Source organism: Malus domestica, chromosome 06, assembly GCF_042453785.1.
Source record: "Malus domestica chromosome 06, GDT2T_hap1".
Taxonomy (NCBI): domain Eukaryota; kingdom Viridiplantae; phylum Streptophyta; class Magnoliopsida; order Rosales; family Rosaceae; genus Malus; species Malus domestica.
The window spans coordinates 3,014,893-3,031,609 of NC_091666.1; the positions used below are offsets into that span (position 1 = coordinate 3,014,893).

General features: G+C 36.8%; 1 protein-coding gene across 1 annotated transcript; it reads right to left on the reverse strand.

Annotated features, from left to right (window-relative positions):
- Nucleotides 1-13,201: 13,201 nt before the first annotated feature.
- On the reverse strand, nucleotides 13,202-15,984 carry LOC139197192 (uncharacterized). The gene is made up of 7 exons (XM_070823975.1): nucleotides 15,944-15,984; nucleotides 15,516-15,682; nucleotides 15,286-15,390; nucleotides 15,021-15,061; nucleotides 14,840-14,900; nucleotides 14,258-14,395; nucleotides 13,202-13,350 (listed from the first exon to the last, which is right to left on the reverse strand). Exons 1-7 carry the CDS (start codon nucleotides 15,982-15,984, stop codon nucleotides 13,202-13,204), a joined length of 702 nt encoding a protein of 233 aa, XP_070680076.1.
- Nucleotides 15,985-16,717: the final 733 nt, after the last annotated feature.

Sequence of the window (16,717 nt, forward strand, 5' to 3'; positions counted from 1 at the left end):
AAGGGATTCACCCAAGTGGAGGGCCTTCAAGTCACCTCCTAGCTCCTTGGATCTTCCTTGTGATTTTCTTCCTTTTTGATGCTCTTTTGCTCCTTGAGGATGTGAGGAAAGGATCTCCAAAACACCAAAGGTTTGGTGTCTCTAAGTCTCCACACCAAGGATGAGGTGTGAAGATGAAATGGATGACTTAGAGAAGAAAAGATTGCTAGCTAAATCTTCCCTATGTGGCCGGCCTCTTTGTAGAGAGAAAGAGAGAAAATGTTTCACCTTTTTGCCTTAAAGAAAACCCTAATGAGAAAATAGCTATAAAGTTAACTTTATACTACATCACATTTGAGTGGCAAACTTGTAATTAATTCAAGTTTGCATCCACTCTCCCCTATGGCCGGCCTTGTCTTTGTTATTGGGCTAATTGCCCATTTTGTTTTAGGTGTCATACAACTTAAACATAATGGGCCTTGTGGACCAAAACACTTTTGGGCCCCATAAGGCTCAAAGCGGACAATATCGTGCTACGATGGTGGAACGGGCCCAGGATGTGGTGGACCCCGGGCCAGGATGTGACAGGTGAGGTAGCTCAGGTGCAAAGCCGAGAGCTTCATAATCTCTCTCTGTTTCTCTCAACCCTAGAGAGGGAAAGCCGAGCTAAGAATTTGAGAGGTGGGCTTGTTTGTTGTGTGGTCTCTGGAGTTAAGAATGGGAGAGAATGGGTAGGTTTGCAGGGAGAATGGGTGCAGGGAAGAGAAGGGAGGGGTTGGGAGGGATCTCATACATTTTGTTGTCCACATGGACGCCACATCATCAGTTAACGGCAGAGTTAACTGTTTGACTAACGGATGTATGAGACTGTCCCAAAATTAACACTTTAGGTATGATCCTAGGACGAAAAAAAATTCATGTACCAAATGTTGAAAACCATGAAACTTGAGAGTAATAAACTGAGATTTAGCCAAAAATTAATATAAGATGTTAACATGACTTAACCGTGACCATTCAAATAGGAGGGGAGGGAAAGAGAGAGAGATTAGGAGCGAATAGAATCCTTTGTGAGAAAGGTGCAAAAAAAAAAAAAAAAAAAAAAACAGGCCTAATAATGTGTGATCATTAACTAGCTTATGCATGTTTTGTGAATGGTTGAACTTTAATCCAATAAAATGTAAAAGCACAAAGACAATAGCTAGCAAATTTTCGGGGTGATCCGAAAGACATAGATGGCGACAACGGTATCCAAAGCACCATTAGGAAGGCTATATATACGAAATGCATAAACAATAATGCAATTTTAATAGCAGTTAAAGTACTGGTAAACCAAGCTGCAATCAAAGCAGAGCTAATAAGTATTGGTTTCACGTACGCTTGTTGTGGAAAGATTCTCACAACCAATAAGTGACTGACTGAGCGCTTGAATGTGCCTCCGTGTATATACGATAATAGGGATGTTTACCACCTGCAAAAGTAGGGATAAAAATATTTTAAATACTAGCAAGAGTACAAGGTTATCGTAGTATAGCAGCTCTAGCAAGGTCGTTCTCCATAGGGACTGAATGAATAATTTGTATCAAATCAAATCTTAATTAATTACTTAAAACAAAATTTAGAAAAATGTGATTTTGTGATTTTAAATAATAAAAACAAATTTAATAGAAAATAATTAAATAAAATGATAAAATAAAATAAGCTAAAAGAAAACGGTGTTTGAAAATTAAATTGTAAAAGCCTAGGGTTTCGCCGTCACCTTAACAATCCTATGTAGTTCTTCCAATTACTTATGAATTACACATGTATATTTTGAAGGTTAGGTTTTCCTGATATATGCCTACTTGGACCCCCAACATAGAGTATATACCAAACATGCAACCCGTCTGTGGTATTCATATCAAATCTAAACATGCATGATTCATTAAGCTTTGTGAAACCTTTTGAAAAATCATACAATCCTTAAGACGTGGTATTCATCTTAAGTGAACTTACACATATTAATCACAAGAAACCTTCGTCAATTTCAGGGACTGACCTCCGACCAAAATTGCATCAAATTACTTTTCTAAAGATCTTAATGGTAGCTAAGCATCAAGACAATTAGACAATTTAAACCGATGATCAATAATTCAAAACTTGCATGCATAATATCATAAGCAAATTGAAAAGAAACTACATATTCTTACTAAGACTCAAGGCATCGCCTTAGCAAACGGAAATTAGTTATTATCAATCATAAACAAAATATTATTAAAAATGATAGAAAATACCTTGAAAATACAAAGTAGTGCGTTCTCCCAATTGATGAGTGTGTCCCCCTGTCTTCTCTAAAAAAACCCTAATGGCTAAAAAGCCTTATTTATACTACTAGAAAATAAAACCCTACCTAGAAAAGGTCTTAGAATAAAACTAGGAAACCAAATAAATTAAAATAAATTATGAAACATAATCCTAAATTGACTAGTAAAATTCGCCCAAAATCTGCATAGTCTCAAAACAGCCACATTTCTGGATCTTCAGGGCTCCAAAATAAACTCAAAATGGCTAGAATTAAAGTTTGAGATGTCCCGAACATAATTGCAAAAGGCCTCGAACCTAAAAAGACACCATCTTGGACACCAAAAAGTCCAAAGAAGCCGAAAATGTCACTTTGACAGCATTGCACGCTGCTCTTTTATTCCATCGCCATAAATAAACTGCTTGGTAGAAAATTATGAAACTTTGACACGAATAAGTTAAGAGACACATGAACATCTTCCAATTAAAATCAATCTAAAATTCATCCGTTTGTCTACTTTTTGCTCCAGAGGAAATCGAATACCCTACATTGAAAATATATAACAAAGTATCAAAGTTCACATAAAATAACCAAAAAATTAATACTAAGATAAAGGTAAAATATATTGTGGAGCCAAAAATATTCAAGAAATTTGCATCCACATATATAGTATAATATCAACTCATCATACAGCACGATCAATTCATGACTTCCACGTCTACTACAATCAAAAGAGTTCATTTTCCATCCACATTGTTTCTTTCGGTTACCTGCAGGCATTGTCCCCACGTTAGTTAAAACCCTGCAATGAGATCAGCTATTAAATCAATATGGCATCAGTCCAATGACTCTAGCTAATTAAACAACTCAGTTGTTGAAAACATCGCAAATAAATATATACCTCATAAAATGTAAATTAGTAATCTGAATCATACAGCTACGTACCCCAAGTAAAACATGAATCCATAGTGTCCTATACTTGAAATCTTTAAATAAAAAATGAAGCATTTTATGCAATTCTCTTGAAACAATGGATTTGGGTACATGTGAAAACTCAAATTCTGCTTGAATTATTCAGACGTAATACAAGTTGTGGTAGCAGAGTAAAAGCTTACTGAATTTTGGAGAGACAGAAGTATTCATAGGAGGTGGCCGGCCACGACGTTAGGATTTTACCCTACACATGATGTCATTCTACTGGCCAAAATATGTCATATGTAGGTTGCGCAAGCAAATAATATTCTCATGAAATATTAATTAGGAGATAATGGTGAGAATATCCCTAATTGATTATGACCGGGATTCCTTACTTGATATGGTTATCTTAAATGGGATGATATTAAAGATAAGATTTAGCATTTAATCCTATCTTTAACGTCTTTGACTTTTCTGTGCTAAGAGTAGGGAGCTTTCAGCAATCTTGGTTCGCTACTTAAACTTCCAGGGATGCTGAGCTATGCACGTGGGAGTATCTAAGAAGCATGCCCATTTTAATGAGGGCATTGTCTTGAGAGAAAAATCCATGTGTCACGTCCAGGATTTTTGGGATTATTTTTTGCTCCACATATTCCCACACCTGCTGGGATGCGCACTGAAAAGGGTAGTAGGTATAGAAATCTAAAGCTGCTTAGGTGAGGAGAGAATTGTTTCCCAATTTGATGTGGTTCTTCCACTTTGACTTCGAAATAAATTATTATAGGAAAGGGAAACCAATTGCCACCAAAACCTATTTAAGCCTAATATAAGTAGAGGGTTATTACTAGTTATAGATGCAACCACAAAAATTTTGAATTAGTTATCTTTAATAACATTAGGACTCTTCTGTATTAATTAAAAGACTTAGACTAGAAGATGTAAATATGCATGAATTCTATTCCCAATAAGAAATATGCAAGTTTGACATCTCATTTAGTTTTCTTTATTTGATTGGCGGAATCGTCATAAAAATATGTAAAATTAGGTTTTGATTCTAGCCAAGGTGGATATTTTACATCTTCCATTGGAGGAGAAATAATATGCCAGAAATCCGTCCAGGTACACCAAGTGCAATAATACAATTGGTTGGAAACTTAAAAAACAAATTTTAACCAATTATATTATTATATTTTGTGTACTAGGCTGTGTTTGTTTAATTAAAGCACCAATATCACTTCCACTCTAGCGTTACAATCATAAAAAAGAAAGTCATTATTATGATTTTATTGAAGTAGAAGAAGAATTAAAGATACAATAAGTTAAGAGGGGATGTCAAGCCATTCCTTAACAATAAGTAGAAACTACTAGAAGAAAAATCAATTAGACAACTCTTAAGAGTATCGAAAATAGATTATGGGCAAAAGCCGCAACTGTACACGGCATACAAGAATGACCCCCGGATCCGTGCATATCAAGTATAATGCAAACGGCAAATACTTGTTATGGGCGCCGGGTCAAACCGGACCGCCATTGAAGATCGTTGCCACCGCTGAGACACCAAACGAAAACGCGACCGATGAAAATTGCACTTTGTTCGAGTCTGAGAACGTCGGACCAAATACCCCCACACAAGTGGTCTTCCGATTTTTTCATGTGCAGAGCAAGCTCTATATAAGGCCAACCTATGTGCAAGGTTTAGAAGGTGTCCTCTGTGCATTGAATGCCAACACTGACGTCAATGGAGTAGCGGATCTCCTTACAGCCGTTGGGCTTCGTTGATAAAATTACTACGTGATGTTTGTGGGAAACGTTTTTGGAAACCCTCACGAGACTTCACTCATCCCATACGGGTCATTTATGGGTTTAAAAAGCTTGTTGCATATGCTAAATGCAATCGAATTACCTGCGAAAGTGGCATCAATTTTCATTGCAAGTTTTTTTTTTTTTTTGGTAGTATTTTAGTTTCACTGCGTGTATTAAACCAATAAACAGAGATCGCATGATCGCATCAGCTATGGTTATGTCCTTTGTGTAGTAGTGTGTTCAATAAAAGTTGTGTTTCTTGCGAAATCCGATGGGTGTAGGGTGATATCTTGCATCAACTTAGGGGTTTAATCTATTTTCATGCATCTTAAGCCAAATAATATGACAGGCCTGAGAAAACTTCGTGAATATGAAAATATAAAGTTTCCTTAAATGTGTCCATAGTTTCCGTAAAGTTGTTCGTATTTTTTTCTTTCCAAATCAAAGTGGTCATACATCATTAATAACTAACTCGATCAAGAATCTTCCAAAGGTAATTTCAAGTTCCGATAATTTTCTAATAGGAGGCACTAGAGCGTCTACACTGGAGAGATGCTAATTTGAGATGTGAATATCATATTTACATCTCATTTTACGATTCTAGAAGATGTAAATATGCATGAATTCTATTTCCAACGAGAAATATGCAAGTTTGACATCTCATTAACTTTTCTTTTATTTGATTGGCGGGATGTTCACAAAAATATGTAAAATTAGGTTTTGATTCTAGACAAGGTGCATATTTTACATCTTTCCATTGGAGGGAGAAATGTTAGTATGTCGGAAACGTGCTCAGATACACCAAGTGTAATAATACAATTGGTTGGAAACTTGAAAAGCAAATTTTAACCAATTACATTATTACATTTGGTGTACTATGCCGTGTTTATTTAATTAAAACACCAATGTCACTTCCATTTCAGTGTTACTATCATGAAAAAAGTCATTATTGTGAATATATTGAAAAAGAAAAACAAATAAATATACAATAAGTTAGGGCAAGGCGAACGGGCCTGGACCGGCAGGCCGAAGCAGTTCAGGGCGGGTACAGGGCAGGTTCGGGTCGGGGCCTTATATTTGATACACGAAACGGGGCGGGGTGGGACATATCCAAATAAATGGCAAGGTGGGACGAGTCCAATTTCTGAGTACATAGGCCCCCCACCCGGACCGTATGCACATGCATTCAATTCTTCTCACACACACATGGGGGTGCCTCTGTGTCACATCCCGACCCCGGCTCCACCACATCTCGTGCCCCACCTCCGCTGTAACACGATATTGTCTGCTTTGGACCCCTACCACGCCATCATGGTTTTGTTTTTGAGAACTCACACAAGAACTTCCCAGTGGGTCATCCATCCTGGGATTGCTCTCGCGTGATCTCGCTTAGCTTCGGAGTTCCTGTGGAACCCGAAGCCAGTAAGCTCCCAAAAGGTCTCGTGCTATATGGAGGTGGGCATGTACATATAAGGCATAGGGGATCCACTCCCCTAGGTGATGTAGGCGATGTAGGATCTAACAATCCACCCCTTTAGGGGCCCAACGTCCTCATCAGCACACTTCCGGCCAGGGATTGGCTCTGATACCAAATTGTCACATCCTGACCCAGGCTTCACCACATCCCCAGCCCCGCCTTCATCATAGCACGATATTATCAGCTTTGGACCCTGACCACACCCTCACGGTTTTGTTTCTGGGAACTCACACAAGAACTTCCCAATGGGTCACCCATCTTGTGATTGCTCTCGTACGATCTCCCTTAACTTCGAAGTTCCTATGGAACCCAAAGCCAGTGAGCTCCCAAAATGCATCATGTTATATGGAGGTAGGCATGTACATATAAGGCATAGAGGATCCACTCCCCTGGGCGATGTGGGATCTAACACTTTGCAAATTCCTTTCTTTGTTTCTCCGTTTCTCCTCAGATTGTCTTCGTCGAATCTTGATTGTCTTCGTCGAATCTTGATCGTCTTCGTCGATTCTTAAACTCAGAGACTTTCCTCCCTCTCGATCCCTTTATCCCAAATTGTCTTCATCCATTCTTAAACTCGAGGACTCTTCTCCCTCTCAATCTCTCTCTCCCAGATTGTCTTCGTCAATTCTTAAACTCAGATACTCTCCTCCCTCTCGATCTCTCTCTACCAGACTGACCCATTCTTGCTATCCCAGACTGACCGAATTCTTGATAGTTGAGCTCCTTCCTCAGCTCCTCTCAACTCCGACCACCACCTGACGATCTATCTTGAAATGTTCAGTGTGTAATAACTGCTGTTATATGAAGCTCGCTCAGATCAAAATCTTTCTTTTTTTTTATTTCGGTTGAAGATTGCATTATTATGCATGTGTTTTTTGAGTTCTTGCTAATTTCGTAGCTAATTTGATATATGGGTTGGTGTTTTTTGCAAGAATTTGAGCTGAAACATGCAGGTAAGACGCTGGAAACTTGAAATTTCCAAAAGCTTCATAGCTTATTTGTTTGTTGTTTATTGTAGGTCAAGAGAAGCACAGTAGGTAGGAAGAACCCAGGACCCGTATGAACTAGCCCGTTTTATACTGGCCAGGTTAGGTCCAGTTCCAACTTTCATTTTTCCTATTCCCCAGCTCAACCCGCCCTTTTTTATTTTCCACATGGTCCATTCCGGTTCCTTCAATTTTGGGCCCAGCCCTACAATAAGTTTGATTGGACATGAAGTCATAACTTAACAATAAGTAGAAAACTATTAGAAACACAAATAGATTAATTAGACAATCCTAAGAGCATCGAAAATAGATTATGACCAAAAGCCGCAACTACGCACGGCAAACAAGAATCCCATCAATGAACCACAATAATCAATGCATGGTTTGCCAAACAATCTACCACCTGATTTCTTTCGAAATAAATGTGAGAAAACCGTATTGCATGGAAGAGAGAATGGTACCACAATTTGCCCAATCAACCAATAAATGCCAAGGCACCTGAGAAGATCCATTAGAAATAAACTGCATTGCTAAAGAAGAATCACACTCAATCCAAAGAGAATACTAACCCTTATCCAAAGCCACATAAACAGCATGAATAATAGCTTTAAGTTTTGCCTCTAAGGCAGTAGCAATGCCAAAAGATCCTACAAAGCATTCAACCAATGACTCAAGTGGTCACAAAAAATATCACCAAAACAAGCCATGCTTGGAGCCATCAAGGCTAACTTTTGACTTGAAAAACTCAAGGGGAAAGCCTATGAACCTTATGAAATATAGATAGAGATGTGAGTGAATTTAGATGGGAGTGTTAGACAACAATTCAGAAATTAAAATAATAACATAATTTGAAAAAACTGATTCTTTATTAACGAGAAACAATAACAAAATAATTACAGACAGTAAATTATACTAAATTGATTGACAAATACAGGCTAGCAAAGCTATTTTCTTCGAACCCTATTTCCGTCCAATTCTTGTGCTTGTGGTTCGATGACGTATGCATGACCAAGATACAACTGTCTAATTCTACATTCCAAACCAGATTGTAGAATTTTGGCGAATTGTTTTGTGTGTTTACTCTCTGAAAGTTTTGTACAGGAAAGAAAGAAAAGAAGAAGATGACTTATGTTGGAAATGAGACTTTAGTTATATAAGTATTTCATACCTTTTCAAATACCCTTTGAATGTATATAAAAACATTGTGTCTCTTAATCAAAACGTATTTAATATTAATTAAAAACTTAATTCTAAATTAAAATTAATTAATTTTAACTTCAAAGACCTCAATGCCCAAGGCCTAATTAATATTAATTAGATAGGGTATAATTCAAAAGCATGATCCACACAACACAAGGCCCAAGCTTTCTATCCTCATTCCAAATGACCCAAGCCTTCCAAGCATGAAGATAAATCCTAATATGAATCCCATTTGAGGAGTAGTGTTCCCCTATGTAGGATACTTTGAGGCACAAAACTCCAACAACACCCCACACTTTGAGCCAAAGATTAGGTCCTTAGGCAAGCTGAGGTGCGAGAGTAAACAATAAATGTGACATATATCAGGAGAGGTGTCTTTTAAACTTGAACCTACCTTAATGTATACTTATCGGATTTACTAGATGACGCAATGAATATGAAATCTGGAATTGTCCATCTCCGAAGTAAACCAAGACAATAAGTAACATGTATGTCCCACAAGCACATTTCAAATTCATACGTTTGTGTTCATTTTGGTCCTGAACAAATACTGGATTCATAAGAGTTGTAGAGAATGTAGTCATGTAATTCTCATAAATGAGACCCCACATTTACTCTCATACAAGTGATATTGATAAGAATAGGCTGCTTCTATCCCACTTGATTTACAAGCATCAATATCATTAGACTAATGTATGCTTCAAACATCAGCAGTCAACACACTTTTTCCATCTAGGAATGGGTCTGTAAGCGTGTTTCTTCTTTGAACCTAGCCAAACCAGTTTGCCTATTGAACCTAGAGTAGGGAATCTCCAATCAACTAGGTTAGGTTTCCGTTTGGCAGACTCATTTACTCCATTAGCTTAAATCCATTCCTTTTGATGTATACTTAACTTGAAAACACAAAGAGAAAGCCAAAAACATCATGAAATATGAAATATAGATGTAATATAGATAGAGATGTAAGTGAACCATCAAGTGTACCAAACTTGCATTTGTTTAGGTGAGTATAGATAGAGATATGAGTGAACTTAGATAATAGATGGGGTGTAAATAAATAAAACTCTGAATAGCAAACGATGCACTCTATCAAGAAAACAAACGTTAAATCAAGTATACAAATAAAAGCCAAATCTTTTTCTCATTTTGCTAACATGTATAATATAGGGGTGTGCTATCCACACACCCCTTTTTACTTCTCACACAGCCTTTGTTAATTTCTGTCCGTTGATCTTCTTCAATTCATCCGATCCGACGGCCGAAAACTAAAAAGGTGTGGGAGAAGTAAAAAGGGATGTGTGGATATCACACCCCATAATATATTAGCATTTAGCAACTTCCTTCTTTCAGATAGAATAGTGAACAAAAAAGTTTAATATAAGCATCTAAAGAATGTTAAGTCTTTGTCATCAAAGTGCTGTAGTATCTTGTAAACGAATGCATCTTGGTTCGAATTCACCTGCATTTGAACCAACATAATCATAGCTTCCTTTACTATTTAAGTCAAAATGTATGGAACCCCCCTCAACCTTAAGCTTTGTATCTTTATTCTCTTCTCTTATTCCCTGTTCATAAATCTGAAAAGTTGATCCACTGTTCTTATAAGCATCATTCATCATCTCTGTTGTGTTTCCTCCTCGGACTTGTTCGCTCATTCTCCATAAAGTTCGATAAAGCCACATTGAAATCCGTTAATTGGACTCTTGTTGCTTCTATATTATCGGGCCCTTTTAAGTCGTGGGTGAGGCCTTTTTGCGCCTTCTCCAATATGGTTTGCAAGTACTTCCCTTGAGCTTCAATTCTCATTTGCAACTTCTTTTGAACCTATATTAAAAATTAGCGACAATGATTAGAAGATGAGCCGAATGTTGAGGTTCTATCCCCAAACCAATTAGAAATGAGAAGTTACCCTCCTTAGAAGTCACGAGAAAATATGTCCGCGCGTTGCAGCGGAACTTGAATGTATTAGTCGCAATAGGCATGAATAGTTTCCACACAAAGCAACTAAAAAAACGTAGCACCTAAGAATCAATGAACAATTGGGACATCTTACTCATATGAGAGTCTCAATTCCTATTTCAAATCCCTATTGGACAAAAGTCCTATTTCTTCTTCAAATTGAATCGACATCATTGATCAAGCAATTAAACATTCCTATTGGCAAATAATTGACCCAAGAGTTGAGCAGATATATAGGGATTGGAAAAAGAGGACGCAATTAAACTATATAATTTAACAAAAGTAAAGGTCAACACAACTCTTCGAATTAAACTAAATATCTAATTTACCAGAAAACTATGTAAAATTGATAGTTTACCTGATATAAGCACTTAATTTTCCTATTTAAAACAGTTTACCCATTCTTGATAAGTAAAATATAGCTTAAGCTTATTTTATTAATAGCTTAATGCAGTTCAAAAGTATTTTCTGTTGTGGCGAGAAGGAGAAGCTACAGCCAACCCCGCCTTAACTTTTAACTTGTTCCAAATGCATATGTATAGTTTACCTGCACCCTCATACCATGTGTCTTGAGCTGTTATCTATCCTCCACTTGTAGCATTTTCGCTCTTCTGCACGGGAACCCCGACAGCAAACAATTTCATATGTTACCAGTTAATGGAGATGTCTTCTGCACGACTGGATTACAAAGGGAGAGAAAAACACATTATACTCAAAATCATCACTAAAGATATTTTCAAACAAATCACAATCCATTACACAAAGTGGATCCAACTCCAAGGCAAGACTAAGCAAACACACAAACTGTATAAAAACCCAATAAAAGTAGAAGTGTAGCAATATTGTTATGCATGTAGATTTATTCTGACAAATAACGAATATAAGAATTTGATGATCTTGTTACTCAAGCTCCAAGGAAAAATGAAATAAAATTCAATGGTTAAAATTAATCCTTATGTAAATGTATTCCCCGCATCTATATCATTCAAGTACAACAAAATTCAATGGTTTCAACCAAAAAAAAATCCTGATTGACTTGAGTTCAGGACATTCAAGTACAACGTAATTGAAATATGTGCAAGAGATTCCATGAAAACATAACATACAAACAAAACTTATTTGAAAGCAGAAAGAAAAACTTGGACTTGAGAACCGATAAACACATTGTACCATAAAATGGCTCTACATGAGAGAGGGAGCGAGGGAAGAAAAAGTGTGTAGAGAGAGAGAGAACGCACAGAGTCATAAATCTTGAAACATCCCAACGTTACAAAAGCAGTAGTACAAAATACCTCACACAAATATAGAAGAGCCCAACAATAAGTAAGAAAGACATTAGTTGCTCCATCTATAGCACATTTTGCAACAACAGTTGGGCTCTTGAAACTAAAAGATCATAAATACATTTATGTAAGGGTAATCGGAACAAAAAAAAATGGAATTGAAAGTCAATTACGGACTACTCCGGTGTTTACCCAATATTGGGGAATCAAAAATTTGGGAGACCGCAAATTTTGGAATCCAACTCCAAAATTTAGAGGAATTGGATTCCTTACAATTTGGTGGAGGTTGAATTCCAAGTTATTGGAATGCATTTTTCCTCCTCATTATACCGTCGAAAAAGATAAAGAATCATTGGAGACCGAGCAGCACACACTCATAAATAAAAGATTAGCAACCTTTACTTGAAGATAAACATAATGCATACAGAAGAATAAAACTGTAACAAAAAACTTTGTACACTAACTTTTGCACTGAAGATGAGAATTACAAGAATCACACCAGACTTACCCTTTCAAAAATAAATCTTGGACCTACAGATTCAGAAAAACCCTGTGAGCCGTTCACATATACCTGTCAAAGTGCACAACACCATTAAATGCTAGAGTTGACATCTACCTGTTCATCCACAAAACAGATACAATGAAGGAGACACAAAAAACAAACCAAGCTTCAAGTCTTGATGTCTAATCTAAATTAGAGTACGCTCACCCAGAAGACAAAGTAATACACATTTCTTAGGAAATTGTTTTGCAGTAGAGGCTATATAAGTGATCATTTCAACAACCTGTTGCTGAACCTGCGTTTATCAAGACGTAACAAAGTAAAGTAAACAAAAAAAGGCTTTGTTAAATCTTCCTAACTACAAATTCATAAAGTAACACCACCAAAACAAACAAAAAAACGCGTTGTTAAATCTTCCTGCATTTAAATCTTCCTCACTTTAAAACAAAAATTAAGGAATATCCCCACCGTAAAAAGTAACACCCCAAAAAACAAAAAAAACAAAAAAGACTCCGTAAAGACAGCACTCTTGTTAAGATACAACTAAATCAGTTAGCAGCAAGAGACCAACATGGTAATGGGAGTCTACAAAAAGGAAAAAGAACAGGAGATATAAAATAGTAGACAAATGGTCATAGTTATATTAATTGAAATTGTTCAGAAAAAAACAATGTTGAATACATACTTCCTTAGAATAAAAAAATGATTAATTCATTATAATGGTTTTTTGTAACCCAAGTAGAAAAGGATACAACTTAATAACGATGGAAGACACAGACCTATGTCATTTCTTATTCGGGATCAAATAGAGCATATTTCTTATTCGGGATCAAATAGAGCATATTTCTTATTCGGGAACCAGAAATTTAAGATTGCAAGCTCGAGACTTCCATACCTCAAACCAAAGTCGGTGTGCTGTCTAGTAGTCCAAACCTTGATCCTTGATAAATTGAACTTCCTTCTTTGATCTAACAATCGAAAAATAGATAAATTAGGCAGCATGTCATTTAAATACAACACCCCTATACGTACACACACATACCAAAACAGCCTACATTCATATTTGCATCATATCCTTGTTTCTAACTCTCTGGGGAATTTTCACAAACACCTAATAGGCAAGATTTGCTTCAATATAAAAGAAATATGATTTAGTCAGAGATCTCAATTGCATGTATATCTGAACGACCATACTTGTTAGTCAGTCATGTTATAGGATGTATTTAACACTTACCAAGCGGTTCCAAAACAACATCCTACATACATATTATGTTGCCAAACTATGAATCAAGACCGAACTTTCCTACTTTGGTAATGTAATCTCCTAGCCTAGTTACGATTTGGTTCCTGTATTTACCTGAAAACAATTTTGGTCCCCTAGAAGTTGCCAATGGCACCCGAATTGTAACTGGAAAACAACTCAACACAGCTATGAAAAATTAAAACTCGAGGCACCATAGCGTGAGAACAAAGAAACCAAAATAGTTAAATTTACCCTTTTATATCATACATACCATTAAAAATTTGTTTAGAGATAAAAATGGTAGTCATAGTAGAGAATCCAACATGACCAAAGAAAGTGGATTTCCTCACTTTCTAGTGCTATTATATTTACCGTGCTTGAGACTATTCAAAGATGAAAAAAGTGGAAATTTCATGCAATATGAAAACAAATCCCTGATAGTTAATACTGCTTACCATAGAAGCTAACAATCTTATTTTGTACGAAAAACATGAAGATCACTAAAAGACAACAGAATATAACTTTCATCAATGACATACTTTATGAGAATTTTGGATCCAAAAGTGGCTCCAATAAAATAAATTTAGGCTCATATATGCAATATATTAACATGTGAAAAAAAACATGCATACCTAATGAAATAATGAGGAGAATGGCCTTTGACCATTTGTTGTCTTTGATACAACTCTTTTCATCCATGCCTTCATGTTTGTATCCTTTGGGACATTGACATGAATAATTTCTAGGTGAATTTATGCATGTTTCAATATCTGTAAAGTAAGGAACCATGGACGAACATCAGTTAAAATCCCAATTTTTAAATTGGTTGAATTGGGAAAGAACCATTTGTACATTCACTTGGTGTTGAGAGAAATAACCTTGAAAATAAAGCACTACACATACACAAAATCTATTCAGTATAAAAAGCAGCAAGAAACTAATGTAATTTTCAGCTTCTAACTCATCCATCTGATTTGTTCAGTTTCTAACTCATTCATTTGATCAATATCATCCAAGTCAAAAAAGATAGAACATAAAAATGATTAGGATATATAAATAGGGGCTTCATCTGAGTCAATATCAGCCACCATTCCCCCAAAAATTGATGTCAGGACTCTGCCAAGCATCTATGAAGCCCCTTCAAAGTAAGACACTTGTTAAGGAACAAAATGGTGAAGAATACAAAAGGTAAGTAGTGACAATCATCAACTCACCTACATATCCAGCACAGTAGCCAATGTCTTCCTCTCTTTTAGTACTATGCAAATCCCTAATCTGCAAACAATAATTTGGAATCTTGAGATACCAAATCAACTTCAAAAGGGTTTGAAGGTTGCATTTTTCATAAAATTTAAAAACTAAAAGCAACAACAATATTAATAAGTGAGCACTCACCAAAAAATAAAGGAATGGAAAGAGCGATGATATTGTCAGTGCTACAAAACGATCATCAAACAATAGATCAGGGTTAAAACATTTATAAAAAAAAGTTAGAAGACGGTGTAGATATAAACATTACTTAACAAAAATGATTTCGAGTGTGACAAAGCAATCAAATTACAGGATCAGCTCTTCCGCCTTCAAACACACTCATCAACACCATATTAAATTTCACATTTTTAGGCAAGGGCAAACTACCAGAAACGAAAAGGATTTATACCTTTTATCAAAGATCTACAACCTTGGTTCCTCCGCCATTGCTTGTCTTCTCCGGTCGGGGTTTTACTTTCCTGGCAGTCTCTTCCTTCCCTGGTAGTTTTTTGTCCTGCAAAGAGAAAAAAATTAGGATTAAATTCTAAGCGCAAGGTTCCTTGATTCTTCCGCTTCAGAAATTTGTTGTCGCATAGCCAAAAATTAGAGAAAATAAGCTTTGGTTCAGAACTTACTCACTCTCTGTAAACATGGGTTCCTCCTCAATTTCGTCATCCTCCTCTTTCTGCGATCTCTCTCTATCTCTCTCCTTGTCTCTGTACAATCGTTTTCTCCCTCTCTTTCTGCGTTCTTCCCTCTGTGCAAGCCCATACTCACCAACTCCCTCAATCAACTCTCTCCATTCTCTGTCCGTGAAGCATCAATAATCTGAAAACCCAGTTTGAATTTTCATTGCTCAGATGGAGAAAATTGAGGAATGAAAGAACAAATTAGGGTTAGCACTAAAGTTGAGAGAGATGGAGAGTTGGGAGAAAGGAAAAGTCTGAAAGAGAGTGAAAGATAAAGGATTAAAGAGAGGTTGAGTGTGACAGAGATGAGGGGAAAACACGGGATGGGATTACCAATCCCTGAAATCACTCTCCCTGCCCCCAAATCCCTGAAATCACTTATCTGAACGTGCAACAGAGCATGGTCCCATCGACCCCATTCCGGTTCAGAAACAAAGGAAATGAAAGTTCCCCTATAACCAATGCTCGTTCAATCACTGACACCAACAATTGATTTGAGGAGAAAAAATCAACCCTAACCCCTTTTTTGGCAGCCTCACTCCTCCCTCTCCGTTCCCCTCACTGCCATCCCACGCCTCTCTCCCTGAAATTCGTCCAAAATTCCTCCCATATATCTCTCTCTCAGCCTAATCCGTGAGTTTTGGCTGAAGCACAACCACACCAAATTTATATCAAACCCTAATTTCCAGAATAATGATAAAAATCGACAAAAAATATATACAATGGGCACGTTACCATTGATTCGATTTCTGGTAAGGAGTGCGGCGGCGAGGTAAGGCGAGGGGAAGGCAAGGTGTGCGACGGTGAGGCGCCGAATCGACTTTGTCGTTGGAGAGCTCTGGAGCAAAATGGGTTTGTCGTCGAAGAGATCTCTGGAACAAAATCGGGTTTGCTTCCATCCCCCACCCCCACCCTTTCAATGATGGTCGATACGTGCACGCAGAAGGATGGCAATTTCGTAAATAAATCGAAATTTTCAATCTAAAATTGAAGAGGTGGTGGCAATTTTGTAAATAAACTGAAATGTGGTTCAAAACGTACAGTGCAATTTTCCCACCTTTAGACTAAAGTAATTGCAAGGTTTATTAAACCTGCGATGTAGGACTTTGCCTTTCACATCCTCACAAGTGAAAGTTAGAATTTTAAAATACA

Coding starts and splice junctions, on each gene's coding strand:
- LOC139197192 (XM_070823975.1), bottom strand. CDS start 15,984: ATGGGGTCGATGGGACCATGCTCTGTTGCACGTTCAGATAA. Junction 15,062..15,285: donor TTGTAGATCTTTGATAAAAG/GTATAAATCCTT, acceptor ATCGTTTTGTAG/CACTGACAATATCATCGCTC. Junction 13,351..14,257: donor TCTCCTCATTATTTCATTAG/GTATGCATGTTT, acceptor TTCGATTGTTAG/ATCAAAGAAGGAAGTTCAAT.